This window comes from Dipodomys merriami, unplaced genomic scaffold (assembly GCF_024711535.1).
Source record: "Dipodomys merriami isolate MVZ:Mamm:240054 unplaced genomic scaffold, mDipMer1.0.p SCAF_24, whole genome shotgun sequence".
Lineage (NCBI taxonomy): Eukaryota > Metazoa > Chordata > Mammalia > Rodentia > Heteromyidae > Dipodomys > Dipodomys merriami.
Window position 1 is genome coordinate 20,233,579 of NW_027203826.1, and position 13,680 is coordinate 20,247,258.

At 44.4% G+C, this 13,680-nt stretch overlaps 1 protein-coding gene and 1 long non-coding RNA gene across 7 annotated transcripts in view; one reads left to right on the forward strand and one right to left on the reverse strand.

Annotated features, from left to right (window-relative positions):
- LOC138835798 (uncharacterized) overlaps positions 1 to 2,359 on the forward strand; it is a 123,290-nt gene extending 120,931 nt beyond the window's left edge. The window contains exon 3 of the long non-coding RNA XR_011374727.1: positions 1,981 to 2,359. This is a non-coding gene — a long non-coding RNA (uncharacterized lncRNA). The remainder of the gene's footprint in view (positions 1 to 1,980) is intronic.
- The window catches only part of Tdrd5 (tudor domain containing 5), an 82,907-nt gene that overhangs the window by 64,423 nt on the left and 4,804 nt on the right, over positions 1 to 13,680 (reverse strand). For 5 of the 6 annotated variants that reach the window (XM_070034359.1, XM_070034357.1, XM_070034358.1 and 2 more), the window contains exons 1-4: positions 4,515 to 4,666; positions 3,875 to 4,112; positions 1,951 to 2,355; positions 555 to 745 (exon numbers count right to left, since the gene is read on the reverse strand). In XM_070034359.1, the coding sequence (XP_069890460.1) occupies positions 555 to 745; positions 1,951 to 2,355; positions 3,875 to 4,106 (828 nt within the window). In that variant the 5' untranslated portion in view covers positions 4,107 to 4,112; positions 4,515 to 4,666. Of the gene's footprint in view, positions 1 to 554; positions 746 to 1,950; positions 2,356 to 3,874; positions 4,113 to 4,514; positions 4,667 to 13,680 lie in introns of those variants that run through there. The other variant, XM_070034355.1, reaches the window with a different exon arrangement.

Below are 13,680 nucleotides of genomic sequence, written 5' to 3' on the forward strand. Positions count from 1 at the left end.
TCCAGCCCTTTTATGCTTTAGTTATTTTCTAGTCTGGGGGTGGCCTTGGATTGCAATCCTCCAATTTAGGCCTCCTGTGTAGCTGGGATTATTCATATGAGCCTTATTAAAATAAGGTCTTAACTTTTTTTCTCAAGCTGGTCTTGAAGTACAGTCTACCTGATCACTGCCTCCCAAGTAACTAGGAGTACAGGCATAAACAACTGTGCCATGCTAGTTTTTATTCAGCCCTTCAGCATTATAGTCACAGCAAAACACTAGGATTATGGTACTTGGGGTGAGCCATTCAGGTGAAGATATTCATAAGGAAGCTACAAATATGCTTCTATCACTCTGGTGGAAAGCTGGAACTAGAGACACACATTTGGGAATCATTACCAAAAACAACAGAAACCAAAGAATTGCTCAAACTCTCATCTAACTGTCAGCTCTCAAATCTAAAACAAATGAGTTCAATTTTTTAAAGGTCAGCTCCATCATATTTAAGTTGTAACACCACTCGACTTAAAACCATATTTTTGATTTGTTGCTATCTCCAAGCTCAGGAACCTTACCTGGTTTAATTTTTCAGTGTGGTTCAGCCTTGAAGTTTCCATGGCATTGAATGCCGTCTTCTCGGGGGCCAGTATTTGCTTTGGTGATTCCATGTTTGGAGGGGGTTGTAAAAAGGGCGCCTTTGCAGCTGGACAGCCTGTGGCATATGCCCCCTGCTGTTTCATTCTAAATGGCTGACTAAAATTTTTACCTTTTGTAAGTAACAGAATAAAAAAAAACTATCACTATTAAGCAATTGCTTATTTGATTGAGAAGTAAAGCTTGAAGAAAACTTATTTTTATAGTAATAAAAAAGTACATACAAGTTGTTAGTCATACATAGAAGAAAACCAAGAAATCCTAACTATGTTACAAAAAATGACTGGTACGTTTGAAACTCTAGATTACCTAGAAGGCAGGACTCTACAGGTAAACACCTAAAAGTTTTACCTTACTTAGAAAACCAAAACTTCTCCCAGCTATGGAGTGTGCTTAGAATTGTGCTTCTCAAACTAGATGACCGTTTCATACTATGGGAGAGGGAGAAGGAGGAGAATCTACAAAGATTATTGTTTGTTTTACTCAACTCAACCTCTGCAAAGTATAATAGCATAATTTAGTCTTAAGTCTGAGCATGTGAAGAATATTGATGCTGAGAGAGCTACACCTGACAGTAGCCTCCAGGGCTTTCTGTGACTATGGCAATCCTTCTATCATCAAACTTCTAACTGGCCCATTTAGACACTGTTTTGGAAACCCATAGCACATGGAAGAATCTACATACAGATTTTGGGGAAAAAAAGAAAAATCACTAATATAGTTGTAAAATTCAGAGTCCTCTTCTGCTCAATGTTAAATTCTATCTTGTTCAGGGTCTAGGGAGATGATGTATGAAAGAATGCATTGGTGTTAGTCTTTTTTTTTGGGGGGGGGTCCAGTCATGGGGCCTGAACTCTGGGCCTGGGCACTGTCCCTCAGCTCTTCAGCTCAAGGCTAGTGCTCTACCACTTGAGCCACAGCGCCACTTCCGGCTTTTTTCTTTTTGCTTATGTGGTGCTGAGGAATCGAACCCAGGGCCTCTGGCATACAAGGCAAGCGCTCTACCACTGAGCCACCTTCCCAGCCCAAGGCGTTAGTCTTGAGTCTTTATAGTGACTACTTGTTACAAGCTCTTTACAGACCTCATCTCATATAAGGTGCTCAGCACAGCTCCTACTGACAAGTACCTCTAATTCTGAGATGGTGAAACGTGGACAGATGGGAGTAACTTGCATACTCTTCTGTTTGCAAGGGGCCTAGAAAGCTTTTTTAACTTTCACAAATTCAAGGAGCTTAACTCCCGATTGTAGCACATTTCTACGTGTCATGATTGCTCCACATGTGCTTCTCAACAATTATTATTGCAAATATGCTTACCTGCTGGCCATCCTCTATGCTTTTCCTCAGACATATTCTTCTTTAGCATCAGTAAAGAACCTGCTCTGGTCTGCTCTACAGCAATGATATCTGAAGCTGCATTCAACACTTCAAACATAGAGAGAAATCCATACTGCACATATTGAAATGATCGTCCAAATCGCTTGACAAATGCCTTTTCAAAATCAGAAAGGAGAACAGGAGACAATGCCAAGAGGTCTTTCAACTCACTCTTCACAACAGCTGGGAGAATGGGGGGCACCCTTCCCCGGTAAGGCACTCGACGAGAGGTTGGCCCAGAGCAAGCACTGGCTCTTCCCTTTTGTATGGAGTTTCGAACCTTAGTGCTGCTCCTCTGTTTTGCAACTAAATTTGCTATTCCTTTTGTGGATTCATCTGGAATGGCTAAGGAGAGGTGAAAAAATAAATATCTAAGTGAATAATATCCTCCTTTTATCCTTGGTATCTGAAGTTATACAGAAAATATTCAACTCCCCAAGGAGCTGTTTATCTAAGTAGTAGAATACACATGAAGTCCCTGTTCCATCATTTCTTGCTTTTGGAGAACAGCATGCTTAATGCTCTAAGATGAAACCTATTGTATCATAATTACTCCTAATTGGCTCCTGAAAAATTTGAAACTCTTCAGATGGACAACAATCTTTCCTACAATGATTTGTGTGTATGCTTCAAAGAATTTAAAAGGAGTTCTTGCTGGGTACTGGTGGTTCGTGACTGAAATCCTAGCTACTCAGGAGGCTGAGATCTGAGGATCTCAGTTCAAAGCCAGTCCAGGCAGGAAAGTCCATGAGACTCTTTAAAAAAAAAAGCCAGAAATAGAGGATTTGGCTTAAGTGGTAGAACACTAGCTCTGAGCAAAAGAAGTGCAGGGACAGCACCCAGGCCCTGAGTTCAAGCCCCAGGACCAACACAAAATAAAATTGTAATTTCATTGTTTCATTGTTATTTTTTCCTGATTTGAGGTACAAACCTGCAATGCTAATGCTATTTTTATAAATGAACATTTTGCCAGGCATGTGTAGCTCACACCTCTAATCCTACTCAGGAAGCTGAGATCTGAGGGTCACAGTTCAAAACCAGCCTCGGCAGGAAAGTCAGTGAGACGCATCTCCAATTACCCACCAGAAAACCAGAAGTAGCGTTGTGGCTCAAGTGGTAAAGCGTGAGCCTTAAGCTGAAGAGCACAGGGACAGCACCCAGGCACAGAGTTCAAGACCCACAACCAACAAAAAAAATTAAAATAAATAAAATAAATGAATTTTTTCTGAGAAATGGCTTATTATTATTATTAGGAGGTACTGGAATATTGGGGTTTGAACTCAGGGTCTGATGCTGGCTAGGCTTGTTTGCTGTCACTCCATCACCTAAGCCACACCTGTCCAGCATGTTGCTAGTTAACTGGTAAAGGAGTCTACAGAACTTTTTTCTGCCAGGCTGGCTTCAAACCCAGATCCTCCAGATCACATCCTATTGAATAGCTAGGATTACAGGTGTGAGTCAGCAACGCAGGGCTGGCTTCTTTTAGAGGTGTTTCACTTTGCCCACAATCTGTAAAGGCACCTGATTCTTTCAACTCTCAAATTAAAATCCACTGCCTGGCTGTGTATTTTTTTTTTTTTTTTTTTTTTTTGTCGGTCGTGGGGCTTGAACTCTGGGCCTGGGCGCTGTCCCTCAGCTCTTACAGCTCAAGGCGAGCGCTCTACCACTTGAGCTACAGCGCCACTTCCAGTTTTCTGGTGGTTTATTGGAGATAGGAGTCTCATGGTCTTTCCTGCCCGGGCTGGCTTTGAACCGCGATCCTCAGATCTCAGCCTCCTGAATAGCTAGGATTACAGGCGTGAGCCACCAGCGCCTGGCTATACTGTGTATTTTTAAATGACAAAACTTAAGAACTTAAACCTACCTTTCAGTATTATGGTACCATTTCCACAGGGGCAGACACTGACCACATCAGGCATGTCTAACACCAACTCCATGGTGGACCGATACCCCAGGATTCGGAGGGGCAGGTGATTGCCAACCATCAAAAGGTACTCCTTTTCCAACTGCTGCGGGGTCAAACCATTTTTGGTAGAAATAAGAAGTGATCTTATTTCTTTCCTCAGACATTCCTGTATACGCTCTTGTTCAGACATTGTACCCTGCAGGATTTAAGACACGAATATGGCTCATTGCTCATTGGGGGGGGGGTGGGTGGGGTGGGGGAGGGAAGCAGGGGAAAATACCCTTAACCGACCAATAGTGAAACGATCAGTCATAAGCCTAAACTTGGATGCAGCCGGGGCTGCAGAGGTGGACGCGGCCTGCTCCGCTCAAACCTTACAAGTCAAGCTGCGGGGCAGGAGCCCCCGGCTCCCCCCCCCCCCCCGCCTGGCTCGGTTCAGGGGATCACTGGGACTCCCTTGGGGGTGCTACCTGGTCTCCCAACGACTCTCGGGGAACCGGGTGGGGCTGGGCTGGGAAGCCAGGACAGTTCCGAGGAGGGAGCCGCCCCTGGAACACCATGGCCTACAGTTTCCAAGCCCAGACCCGCTTCCCCTTACCTCAAGGCAACGACGTCTCTCGCCAGCCTGGCTCCCCCTCACTAGGCCAGAGTGTTGGGGTCCCGCGCCCAACGGCCCCTGCTGTCCCTGCCCCCCACCCTGGCGGAACTGAAGAGCAGTCCTTCCACCCGCCTGGGGGCTCTCGGGGGCCTAGGCGGGGGAACCCGGATGTGGAGCAGGCCTCACGAGGCCTGGAGGCCGTTGACCAGCGTGTCCTCCTGAAGCCCGCTGGTGGCTGCACTGCGCATGCTCACGCACCGCCTTTTCCAGGACGTTTGGCTTGGGGTGCGTGCTGCGTGCGTGGGTGGGACGGTTGGGTGGGACCCGCTGCTCCGGAGGCCTGCCTGGGCTCCCTCATCCGGGTCACTCTGCTTATCTCCTCCCTGGGAGTGGAAGCAGCCAGGTGGGACCACGGCACGTGGGGGTCCTCTGTGCTGGGGGAGGGAAGAAGCCCCCCCCTTCCCTGGAGGAAGCACCTGATCAGAAACAGCTCAGCACACGAGGCTGGGGAACCTGGCTCAGGTGGTAGCACTCCTGCCTCGTAAAGCGCAAGGTTCCGGGTTCAAGCCCCAGTAGCCCCACAGATGTTTCTGACCAGCAGAGATTTAGAGGAAACTAAAATTCCTGATAGAAAACCACTGCGAGTTTGGGTGGAGGACATGCCAGGCTCCACTACTTATAGGGGACTAAAGAACAGAAAAATGCGTTTAGAAATAAGCCAGACTCGCAGGGTCCTTGGCAAATAGCGACAGTAGTTCGTGAGCGTAAATGGAGGCATTCTCTGAGCTAAGGGGAAGTGGCGCCGTGGCTCTCGGGATAGCGCGCTGGCCTTGAGCTGAGAGCTGAGGCACAGCGCCAGGCCCAGGGTTCAAGCCCCACCACCGGCAAAAGAAAGAAAAATAAAATGTAAAAGCTAATTAACCAGGACAAACCAACACCTGTAATCCCGGGGCTTGCGAGGCTGAGCAGAGGATCTCAAGAACATGGAGTATCTGGTTACATGGATAAGCCCTTTATTAAAAAAGAAGAAACCTACTTTCTTCCTGAAGTCTCATGTTATATGTTATAACCAAAACCAAAATATTCCACCCATGAATGAAGAATAGTAACAAGAGGGACAAGATTTATAGCTGGTTTTGTAGTAGGATGAGTGGGCTTGAGTATTAAGTCAAAAAGAAAGTACATGGGCGATAAATGCAGAGGCTGCAACACGAATGACAGAAGCTATAAAACTGTAATGAGGGTAGTGGTAGTGAGGTTTGGGTAGTTTTAAATGTGGACAAAAATATCTCCAGATACAAAGGGGGTGTATAGCCAGCGTGGCCCCTCGGGCTGGTCGGAGGGGGTGGGGCGTCGAGCCCCTCACGGTGAGCTGGTAAGTGATTGGGCAGTGGGCAGCTTGGGCCAGGGGCCTGAGTGACAGTTGGAAATAACTAGGCCGATGAACCCTTGCGGCCTGTGGGCGTTGGGGGAGGGGCACGGCCCATAGGGCTGCCTGTGTTCTGAGCAACGGGAGTGAAGGGGAAATCAGACAAGAAGCACCTACCGGAAGAGAGCAGGGCAGGGCAGGCCTGTGGAGAGCGGAGAGGCCTGCAGAAAAGGAGGAAGGAAAGAAAAGGAAAAAGCCTTCCTCTTTGGAGGTTTGGAGGTCTGGGGTTTGGAGGTTTGCAGACCAACTAATAGCGGTCGGGGCTGCGTTTTGGAGGCTTGGTGGTGGAGGCTGTTCTTGGTTTGGGGGATCTAGCCCAGGACAAGGTAGTCGCAGGCCCCCTTTCTGGTGTAAATAGTGTAAATAAGTTTATTATCTTTAACTGTGCCTCGATGGATGGTCTCGCTCTTGAGAGGTCATAATTGGGGCACACGGAGTCCTTAGAAAAATTATTTTTTTAGAATAACCTTAAAAAAATCCCCCAAATAAATGAAACAAAATCCCATCTTAAAGCGATTTTTATATGGAAATTAGTTGCAAAGAAGATATAGCCAATAACTTAAAAAGACAGCCTACAGAATGGAAGATTTCTGCCAGTTACACATTAGACAATAGCCTAATCTCCAGAATATACGGAGAACTTATAAACTCTCACGAGACCAACAACCTGTTTAATAATAGACTTGTGAGCTGAGACTTCTCAGAAGAAGAAATAAAAATGGCCAATAGACACGCACAGAAATGCTCAACGTCTCTGTCCATAAAGGAAATGCAAATCAAAACAACATTGAGAATCTGCCTCACCCCGGTTAGAATGGCCATTATCAAAAGAACAAGTGCTGGTGAGGATGCAGCCAAAAGCGAACACTAATACACTGTTGGTGGGAATGAAAGGTATTCAACTACTCTGGGAAGCAGTATGGAGGTTCCTCAAAAAAAAATTAACCATAGAGCTACCCTATGTTCCAATAATTCTAACCCAAAAAATTATAGGTCAAAATTCAGTCAAACTACCAGCACAACCAATTATATTCCAGCTATTCACTTGGTAACTAGGGCCATAATCACTACATGAACACAGTCCCACCAGCCCCCATCTGAATGTGAACTTGGACTAAAATTCAGTTTGTCTCCAAACCCTATCAGTTCAAAATGTTAATGACAAACAGGGACATCTGGGGGGACCAGAAATGGGTATCTGTTTGGGAGTGCCAAGTGGTAGTCACTAACAAGTTTGGATATTTTCTTTTCTCCAGAGAAATTGTACATAAGGGATTAGAAGTATGAAATGAGTTTGCCATATTAGGTACAGTGTTTCTACAGCATCCTTCAAGACAGCTATGTTCAGAAATGGCTATGGATCTCTGACATGGTTTATTGCTAGGAATCAGATAACATGTTCTATCCCTCTACCTCATGAGAGGGCTCTGTTCCTAAGACTCACAGCCTGTGGGTTTGGTGTTTTTGTTTTTGGCCAGTCCTGGGGCTTGAATTCGGGGCCTGGACACTGTCCCTGAGCTTCTTTTTGCTCAAGGCTAACACTCTACCACTTGACCACAGAGCCACTTCTGGCTTTTTCTGTTTTTGTGGTACTTGGGCTTCATGCATACGAGGCAAACATCCTACAACTAAGCCACATTCCCAGTGTGAGCCTGTGTTTTAAAGGGTTTTGTTGCTCCACAAATCAAAAAGGCTTAGTGGACTGTTGGGTTCATTCCTTGGGATCCTACAATTAATTAACTATAACCAGAGGACTCTGTGGGTTAAACCAATATGATCCCCCACCATCTGTTTATTATGATGATCAGGATCTATGTTTCTGCTAGTAATTACCTGCCTCCAGCTGGTCTCCTCCCAGCTCTGCTTATATCTGGGAGTATATTTTAATTACAGCTGTTCCTAAAAGCATTCTTGACTTACAAAAATAAGAGTTTTGCTTATGTTTCTAAAGTTCCTAGCATTTCAATATATGCTTTATGACAGGAATGAGGAAAAAAAATTGCAATGCTGGGGATAAAACCCCCTGGCCTTGTGCAAGATAAGCAAGCACTGTATGTTTGAGCAATATTTCTGGCCAAGCGAATCTTTTGAAGACCAAAGGGAAGGAGTGGACAGTTAAAAACACATGATAGAATCAACACAGCATTCCTGTCTCCCAAGATCTAAAATATTATACCTAGTTTGGGGTCATTCGATACTGTTGATCAAGCCTGTTGCCTACAGTTATTGCTCTAAGTTTTTGCCATCTTACACTTCTTTCCCAGGTCTGCCCTACCACTAAAAATGACTTTGCTCCCCTCTATTGAAAATGGAAGGACTTATACATGACTCCCTTCAACTTCCAGATCAAGACTATTTATTAACCTCATCATATCTTTCCTTCTAGCATCCACGTGAAGGAGCCATCCATCTGTTCTGATTCTGTCCCCCAACACAACTAGGACGACGACCTTGCCCTTTCGTTATATTATATGATACTCTATCCTCACTGTCTCTTTTCAGATTCCTTTCATATAATATCATTCTCTGATCCTTTTTATCCTATGTACTCAGACGCAGGAAGAGAAAGAAAGCCAGGGAGAAACAAACACTTCCCTTGACCTACATTGGCCTAAGCCTCTCCTTCCCAACCAAATCAACTTTTTCCACTTTCTCTTCCACCATTTACCATTTAATCCAAAGCAATGATCCCACTTCTCAGGACATCTTTTTTTTCTGTTACTTTTACTGAAATTAATGTCAGATCTTCACGTTGACAATTTGTATGGATGTGTCAATCATTTTATCTTAGATTATCTCTGCCCTTTACAGTTGGTATTCTCCAAACCCTTCCCTTTTTAAAAAAAAATCCTCTGATCAGCTGGGCACTTGGTGGCTCAAGCATGTAATCCTAGCTTCTCAGGAGGCTGAGATCTGAGGACTGCAGTTCAAAGCCAGGCCAGGCAGGTACTTCTGTGAGATGCTTAGCTTCAATTAAGCAGAAGTGAAGCTCCAGTTCAAGTGGTAGAGCAGTATCCATGAGCACAAAACTCAAGGATAGTGCCCATACCTTCAAGTCCAGGGACCACCACACACATACATACACAAAAAATCCTCTGGTCAAAGTACATTACACACACACACACACACACACACACACACACACACACACACACACACACACACACACTTACTTTCTCTTTTTCTCTCTCTCTCTCAAACATAGATGAAGAAAGCAATTTGAATAAGGGGGGTGGAGGGAGAGAGATTAAAGAAACATAACAGATGGAATTAATTTATTCAGAGTACACTGTGCACACCTATGTACTTATCACAATAATTAATGTAGCTAATAAAATCTATGATAATGTATACTAAAAAATGTATGCTAATAAAGATTTTAATCCTGTGTGGGATTCTATGAAGAGCCTTCTTGGAGCCTGTTTCTGCTCTGTTTCTGTTACTCTATTCAGTGAGCATGTACATTTAGTAGATCTGACCTTTTAACTCTTCCCCTTCTACCTAAGTGACCTCCTTATGTGTTTGTTTTTTGTTTTTTTGTCAGTCATGGGGCTTGAACTCTGGGCCTGGGTGCTGTCCCTGAGCTCTTCAGCTCAAGGCTAGCACTTTACCACTTGAGCCACAGCACCACTTCTGGCTTTTTCTGCTTATGTGGTGCTGAGGAATCGAACCCAGGGCCTCATGCATGCAAGGTAAGCACTCTACCACTGAGCCATCTTCCCAGCCCCATGAATTGATTTTTGAAAGCCCTGAATTACATGAAATATTCAGAAAACATGTTTAACCCTATTCACAGTAGTTCTCTAAGTATGGTTCCAGGCAGCAGCATCACCTGGAAATTAGTTAAGAAATGCAGATTCTCACTGGATACAGTAGCTCAAGCCTATAACCCTAGCTCCTGGAGAGGCAGCTATCAGGAGGATTTATGGTTTGAGACTAGCCCAGGCAAAAAGTGCACAAGCCCTCATCTTAATTAGTATAAGCTAGTGGTGAGCACATCACTAAACAGGAAGTATAAATAGGAGGATCATGGTCCAAGGTGGCCTGGGGTAAAAACTAGACCTTATTTGAAAAATAATGTAAACATCATTGGAATTATGTCTCAAGTGGTAGAGGGTATCTCTGCAAGCATAAGGCTGTAAGTTCAAACCTCAGTACTACCTAAAGAAAAAGGAAAATCCTGATTCTCAGGTTGCACACACATAGGGAGGGAGAGAGGGGTGTGGGGGAACGTGTGTAGAGTCTAACAATCTTATCAAGACTTCTAGGTGATTTTAATACATGTCCTAGAGCAGCTTTCCACAGTGCTGTGAATAGATGTGTATTCTAATACTGATTTTCTCAGCATGTCAAGGAAGGCTGGGGTTAGTGCAGAAGGGAAGTGCTGGGAACACCAATTTTAAAGTAGCCTTCCCCCAGACTTTGTACAAGGCACTCAAGTAATCAAGTGGGGTCAGCTGGCAGGCTCCCGGATGGCACAGTTAAAGCCATGTACCCCCTGCTTCTCCAGGAAATGCATTGGGAATGCTTGGAGTCTGTATACTAAGAAGCCAGAAGCCAGCTGCAGTTATAACCAACTGCTCAGCCTAAGATGGAAGACTCCATTTTCCATCTTTCTCAAGTCCTGTCATCCCTCGCAGTCCCTGTCCTATAGTCCCGCAAGATCACCAGATTCTGCTACTTCCCACAGATTTACTTTGGGAATCTAGGGCATCCCTCCTGCCAAAGCCTTGGGTCAGGCTCTTATTATACATTACTTCCCTACACCACTCCTGCACAGACCCACAATGTTTCTTGGCCATCCGCAAATTGAGGTCAAATTTAACAAATTGTGAATTGTTTCCAGCTCTAAAATGACAAGGTTCACAATATCATCTACTGATGCCTGTGATCATTAAAGTTTCCATTAAGCAGTCAATTTACAAATCAATAGTTATTCCATTAATCTATGTGAATTTCAACATAGAATAACCATAATAACTTTCAACATCTTGCCTTCTTTTAGGACCTTCCTTCTTGAAAACAAACCCAAAAGTCAGCAACTTCACTTGGTCCTCTCCTTCACAATCCCATTCCCACAAGCAGCATAGGAGTTAGAGTTTAGCAACGTGTGCAGAGAACACTTTCAATTAAAAAGTATCTAAAAGAAAACAGCAGCCACATTGTAAGAGTAGAAGAGGCCAGCTGGACCCACATGCTGACCGTACACTTTACTCCCCAACTTCTCCATCTTTCAGAAATGCTGGGTTGGCCTTTTTTCCATGGAATGTAACGTATTTTCTCAGATATTATCCTCGTCATTCATAATCCCAACCAACTTGTTTTGTAGGCGGATTTTTCTATTTTTACATAGATATTGAAAATGAAGCAATGATTAAGGAATTTGCCTGTGGTCAAATGAATAAGGAAAACTGAAAAAAAAAAAAGTGCCTCTCAGAAGCTCAGCACTCAACAGCACCTGCTCTCATTGCGTTTTCTCTTACAAGAAATTGCTCTTATTGGTGGACAGCATAGTTTGAAAGATATCATCTGGCCAAATATTTGTCCTCCTTTACATCAGTTTTGAAGAGGTAAAAATAAAATTCATTTCTTAACAGAAGGCTGCGGAATAAGCTAGTGAGATAGTTTCTCTAGATACAAATATTTTGGCTGCTCAGTCTTTAAGACTTTTGAGAGAGAAAAAACTATCTCTGTGTATACTCAATAAACACTAGAAAATAAAAAAGTGAGTATTATTGCCACTAGCACGAGATCTGAACTATTTGAGTAGAATCTTAAATCTTGCTTGAAGACATCTAGATCAATCTCTCCTTCAGTGAAAAACAATTTATAATAAAGTATAAGAAAAATATACTGAGGGTTGGGAAGTTGGCTCAGTGGTAGAGCGCTTGCCTTGCATGCCTGAGGCCCTGGGTTCGATTCCCCAGTACCACATAAGCAAAAAGGAAAAAAGCCAGAAGTGGAGCTGTGGCTCAAGTGGTAGAGCGCTAGCCTTGAGCTGAAGAGCTGAGGGACAGCGCCCAGGCCCAGAGTTCAGGCCCACGACTGGACCCCCAAAAAAAAAAAAAAAAGAAAAATCTACTGAACGTTTCAAGTTACTCCTAAATGGTCATTAGTTTGCTGTTAGAAGTAGCCTAACCTGTGAGTCTTGAAAAAGCAAAACTGAGAGCCACACACTGGTGGCTCACATCTGGAATCCTCGCTGCACAGGAGGATGAGACCAAGAGGACTGAGGTACAAAGCCAGTCTAGACAGAAAAGTCCATGGGACTCCATCTACAAAATAAATAGCAAAAAGCAGGGCTAAGGCATGGTTCAAGTGGTAAGATTGCTAGCCTACATAGAAAGCTGACAGAGGCCCTGAGTTCAAACCTGAGAGAGAGAAAGAGAGAGAGAGAGAAAGGAAGGAAGGAAGGAAAGAAGGAAGGAAGGAAGGAAGGAAGGAAGGAAAGGAAGGAAGGAGGGAGGGAGGAAGGAAAGGAAGGAAAGGAAGGAAGGAGGGAGGGAGGAAGGAAAAGAAAGAGGGTTGGGAAGGTGGCTCAGTGGTAGAGCACTTGCCTTGCATGCCTGAGGCCCTGGGTTCAATTCCTCAGCACCACATAAGCAGAAAAAGCTGGAAGTGGCACTGTGGCTCAAGTGGTAGAGTGCTAGCCTTGAACTGAAGAGCTGAGGGACAGTGTCCAGAGGCCCAGAGTTCAGGCCCAGGACTGACAAGAGAGGGAGGGAGGGAGGGAGGAAGGGAGGGAGAGAAGGAGGGAGGAGGGAGTGAAGATGGAAGGGAGGGAGGGAAAGGAAGGAATGGAAGGAAGCAAGGAAGGAAGACAAAGGACAGGAAGAAAAACCAGCTTTCATCCCACCTACATGGGGACAGGATGTAGGTCTAGGTAGGACAAAAGTGATGTCCTGAAAACAGAAAATTACAGTGGCTCTCCCCTTCCCTTCTAAAATTCAAGAAGCATAACATCACCAAGATTAAACATTATTGGCCTGTTGGGGTGGCTCATGACTATGACTCCAGCTAATTGGGGTGGGGAGGGGATCCAGAGGATCAAGATTGGAGGCCAGTCCAGGTAAAAAGTGAGCAAGACCCCATCTCCACAAAACAAATTGGGCATGGTGGTGTGTATCTGTAGTTCCAGCTATGAGAGAAGACCTTAGCTAAGAGGACAAAAATGAAGACCCTACTTAAAAACTGAAAAGCAAAAGGACCAGAGGTGTGCCTCAGTGGTAAAGCACCTACCTAGCAAACATTAGGTTTAAGAAAAAAAATGTAGGAAGTGGTACTGTGGCTCAAGTGGTAAGAGTGCTAGCCTTCAGCTGAAGAGCTGAGGGTCAGTGCCCAGGTCCAGAGTTCAAGCCCCATGACCGACAAAAAAAAATGTAAAGAGAAAAAAAAGAGTAGGACCCCCAAAAGTTATCATTGCGAGATCATGCACTGTACCTTATCTTTAGCCTAAAGTTTCTGTCATATAATAAATAAAAATAAGTGGTGTGTGTGTGTGTGTGTGTGTGTGTGTGTGTGTGTGTGAGAGAGAGAGAGAGAGAGAGAGAGAGAGAGAGAGAGAGATGGGGAAGGAGGGAAGAATCAGCTAATATTATTACTGCTTAATACATTGGGAGAAAGAAAAATCAGACTGATATAAAAGTAAGAAATAAGCAGGGAGATGGAAGATGCATTCTTGGAAAAACAAGGGGGAAACAAACAGAGGGCTTGAGGAGAAATAGCTAATTTCACCTA